This window comes from Mytilus californianus, unplaced genomic scaffold, assembly GCF_021869535.1.
Source record: "Mytilus californianus isolate M0D057914Y unplaced genomic scaffold, xbMytCali1.0.p SCAF_14, whole genome shotgun sequence".
NCBI lineage: Eukaryota > Metazoa > Mollusca > Bivalvia > Mytilida > Mytilidae > Mytilus > Mytilus californianus.
This window is the reverse complement of record NW_026262626.1, coordinates 1,498,739-1,502,236: the sequence shown is the minus strand read 5'-3', so window position 1 is coordinate 1,502,236 and position 3,498 is coordinate 1,498,739. Positions and strand designations below refer to the sequence as shown.

Below are 3,498 nucleotides of genomic sequence, written 5' to 3'. Positions count from 1 at the left end.
TTAGTAGATCAACTTAATACCCCTATAGACCAATTTTAATTCGTATTTCAGATATTTATATTTTTAATTGATATGCCTAGATAAGGTAAGAGTTGATTAATATTTCATAACAGATATCTTGTAGACAATCAAAATTTCACAAGATAAAACGGAATGTTGGGTGAGGGAGTGTCAGGTTTTCTACATCACCTGAATATGACATCACTAACCAAAACGTATTATTCATTTTGACGCCAAGCAAAACTTGACTTAAAACTTGAATTAAAAGTTTTGCTGTTAAAGACTCAACTTTGATAAAAAGATGTAAATTTGAATTATTCCTACGAATCTGCAAATAAGAACCAATCCCTGTTTCAAAACACATCTCGAGTGTATTCTTACCAAGCAGAGATAATCTTTGTTTTTATTATATAAAAGCCCCAAAAATAACATGAAGCAGTAAATGTAACAGTTTGGAAGATCCAAACGGAAAATCCATATGATAATACACGTTTAAAAAGGAAGACAACCCTATCTCCCACATAAAGGTATCTTCCAAATAAAACTAAAAATAAAGAAATAGTTGACGTTCGAAGTGATATTACATAAATAATTACACCATACAAACCAGTTTTGAGTATGAAGAAAAATAATCAGTATATTTTATTCTATTTTCCAGGTATATAGACAAAATGAGATACGATTTAACGATCCTAGTACTGACAATTGTCCATACAGTTTTTGTGGAACCAGAAAAATATTTATCATGTCATTACCAAGTAATTCATGATTCCAAAAATGATTCATTCGGAAATAGTTCTAATCATGGACCATTAATAGTTATAACTGTGAATGTTTTTTCTAGTAACGGGGAATGTTTTTTAAATCCTAAAGCCATTACAGATAAATATATAAGACAGAATTATTTTCAATGGGTTACGATGGAATTTTTTTGTTATGGCAATGCACCAATATATTTTATATTCCCTTCCGAAATAACTGTTCCGTTTAATACTTTTGGTATGGTTTTTATAAAAGACTGCCAATTTGATGGCCGCCAGATCAATTTGTTATTAGAGTTAACCAATTCGAGACATTTATTCCTCCAAAACAACAACATTCTTGATTTGAGAACGACAATTGCACCACGGTTTCTTTGCGCATTTAAACAGTTGATAGTTTTGGGAATTTTTGATTTAAAAGGCTATGTAATGGAAACATTGGATCATCTATTAAGTTGTGAAGCTACACTTCCTAATATGCAAGAATTTTTGTTATCTTCATGCGGAAACGGGACAATTTAGCATAGAAAAGCCTGTTGAACTAAAGTTAACAGACACATACACAGAAATGAGAAGTAACACTTCAAAACAAAGAGGAGGAGATCCAGGATTTCGGTATTTGAAAATGTTTAACTATTTAATGTCGAATGTTGGACAGATCAGTGGAGTCGAACTGCGATCAAATTCTTTGAAAGATTCTAAACAGATTCATAGTTCTGGTCATGTAAATTCTGTAAAGATAACACAAAATTATTTGCGTAAAATAACAGCAGATATAACAGCTGACGCTGAAAGATTACAAATCATAAGCTTTAGTCAAAACAACATTTTGGAAATTAAAAATGACACATTTAAAGGTCATTTTGATGTTGAACACATTGACTTGAGTAATAATACATTACGCTCATTACCAGATAAAAATTTTTATAACATGCACAAATTGAAATTTGTTAGTCTCGCAAGAAATATATTAACAACATTACCAAGAAATATTTTCTCAACGCTTAATGAATTGAGCACTTTAGATATGGAAGGAAACAGTATTACTCATATAGAAATAACTCACCTTCCTTTCAATAACTTTCAACTAAGCTATATAAATCTAAATTACAATCCGATCATTAAATTACCAGTGGCAATATTTTATATCCAGGGTTTGAAGACAGTTGACTTGAAATACACAAAAATTACTTTTTCTGCATTATGGTCCATTTTGGAAACAATTGACATCTTATCGTTATTAATAAGTATTGCACCTGTAGTAGATATTTCTAACGATATAGTTTCGAATTTATTCCCAGAAAAAGCTACAGATTTTGTATGGAGAAACGTGGATTTAACAGGATGCAAGGTTTCTGGATTTGATTGGACCGAGGAACAGCGTACAGCTCTTACTTTTGCAAAAACTAAATTGAGGATAATTCTGTCATATTTTCGTTTTGTTTTAACGGATAATCCAATAGATTGCTTTTCAAATAATATAGTTTTTCTTATAGATCTGGTAAGCATTAATCGCAAAAACGGTATTTTTTCTGGAAACGAATATTTTTTCAATGAATGGCGTTGTGAAAATCCTATCGAATTTCGCGGAAGACTACTTTTTAAAATCAAACCAGAAGAGACATATTATAAGATGCATGACACTAACTGTCCAAGTGAATGTGCATGTTTCTTTCGCTATAACAAGAGTATTACAATAATTGATTGTAGAGGTGCGAATTTGTCATCTGTACCGGAATCTGTACCTCCAGGGCTCATTGATATGTGGCTACAAAACAACAATATATCAATGTTGAATTTTAGAGCATATTTTTACAACGTGAGACAACTTTATATGTCTAGCAATAGTTTAAGAGTGATTTAAGATAACGTTTTCAGTGAAATGAAAAAATTGAAATTTTTGAAAGTTGACCGCAACGTTTTAGGTTATTTACCGAAAACCATTAGAAGTCTCAAATTAGATGAGATGTATATAGACCATAATCCTTTACTATGTGATTGCAACTCATTGTGGCTCAAGTATTGGATGTTGGACAATATACTAGCATTTAAACGACTTGAACATATAACATGCAGAAGTTTCAACGGAATAAAAAAGTTCTTGCAAGTACCTGATGAGAAATTCACATGTGTAAACAATTTTGCAAAGAGTTTTGTTGCTGAAATTCTAGGAACACTATTTGGAATAGCAGCAATGTGTTTGCTAACGATAGCAATAGTCTTTAGGCAATCAATAAAAGTTTTACTATATTTTAAGTTTGGTTTCCACCCATTTGATCGTCAGTCTTGCGAAGATTATGAGACAATTGATATAACATTCGTTTACTCTAAGATGTATGAAGATTTCATACAGGAGAAGTCGAAAATTCTAGAGAAATTTGTCGTATGTTACACAACAAAACATTTTGTCCCTGGGTATCCTTGGGATACTAACATTAGAAACGCAGTTCACCATAGCAAGTACGTATTAATTTTATTGAAGCTAATATCATTAATTCGACATATGCAGCATGCGAACACAAATTCGAAAAAAGGATAGATTTTCTTTTAGGGTTCATAAAGACAAAAAGAAACATAGATGAATTCAACGTAAGCGAAGGCTTTAAAAGATATTTCAAACTACATCAGAAGTTAAAACCCTATAGTATGTTGTTTTGGGAGAACATCAGCTATAATCTTGCGTCATCTAAGGACGGAATTCGGAAAGAAAACTATATTGAGTTGAATCAGAATATTG

The 3,498-nt window shown here is 31.3% G+C and overlaps 1 protein-coding gene across 1 annotated transcript; it reads left to right on the top strand.

Annotated features, from left to right (window-relative positions):
• The first annotated feature begins 1,284 nt into the window (after window positions 1-1,284).
• Window positions 1,285-3,090, top strand: LOC127723997 (protein toll-like). The gene has a single exon (XM_052230713.1). The coding sequence runs from the start codon at window positions 1,330-1,332 to the stop codon at window positions 2,623-2,625; it is 1,296 nt and encodes a 431-aa protein (XP_052086673.1). The 5' UTR covers window positions 1,285-1,329; the 3' UTR covers window positions 2,626-3,090.
• The last annotated feature ends 408 nt before the right edge of the window (window positions 3,091-3,498 follow it).